We start from the raw sequence: 607 nt of genomic DNA on the forward strand, positions 1-607 counted from the left end.
ATTCGGGCTCTCAAGGGCCATGACCAAGTCTGTCCTCACTCCTGTCTCCCCAGAGAGGACTTCAGCTTAGCCCCCAGGGATATTCACCTGGCAGTGGGGACAATTCTGGTGCAGGTCCTTGCGCACAGTGCACAGCTCAGCATGAGGCAAAACCTGGCCTGGTTTCCCAGTCAGTCTCTGGGCGTTCTCCTCTGCCTTCTCCAGTGCCCGAAGGCAGTGGTCACAGGCTGGGGGAGAGAGCCAGATGTTGACAATTAAGTGTCTTGAGAGCAGGGGCTGCGTTTGTCCTTTTCACAGCAATATGCCCAGGGTTAATATAGCACCTAGCTCAGAGAAGGTGTTCAATAAAAGCTTAAGAAGTGAGTGAATGAATGACTATGTTAAATGAATGTATTTCACACACATTATAGATGATGCCTTCTTCCCTCTCCGGAGTCCCCACTCCTCCCGGCAGACTCTCTCTGCTTCTTTTTTTTTTTTTTCCTTGCGTTATGCGGGCCTCTCACTGTTGTGGCCTCTCCCATTTGCGGAGCACAGGCTCCGGACGCGCAGGCTCAGTGGCCATGGCTCACGGGCCCAGCCGCTCCGCGGCATGTGGGATCTTCCC

The 607-nt window shown here is 53.9% G+C and overlaps 1 protein-coding gene across 1 annotated transcript in view; it reads right to left on the minus strand.

Annotated features, from left to right (window-relative positions):
• Window positions 1-607, minus strand: part of SMYD5 (SMYD family member 5) — a 12074-nt gene that overhangs the window by 6805 nt on the left and 4662 nt on the right. Inside the window, exon 3 of the mRNA XM_007453372.1 lies at window positions 88-227. Within this exon, the coding sequence (XP_007453434.1) occupies window positions 88-227 (140 nt within the window). The remainder of the gene's footprint in view (window positions 1-87; window positions 228-607) is intronic.

Source organism: Lipotes vexillifer, unplaced genomic scaffold (assembly GCF_000442215.2).
Source record: "Lipotes vexillifer unplaced genomic scaffold, Lipotes_vexillifer_v1.1 scaffold253, whole genome shotgun sequence".
NCBI classification, from domain to species: Eukaryota; Metazoa; Chordata; class Mammalia; order Artiodactyla; family Lipotidae; genus Lipotes; species Lipotes vexillifer.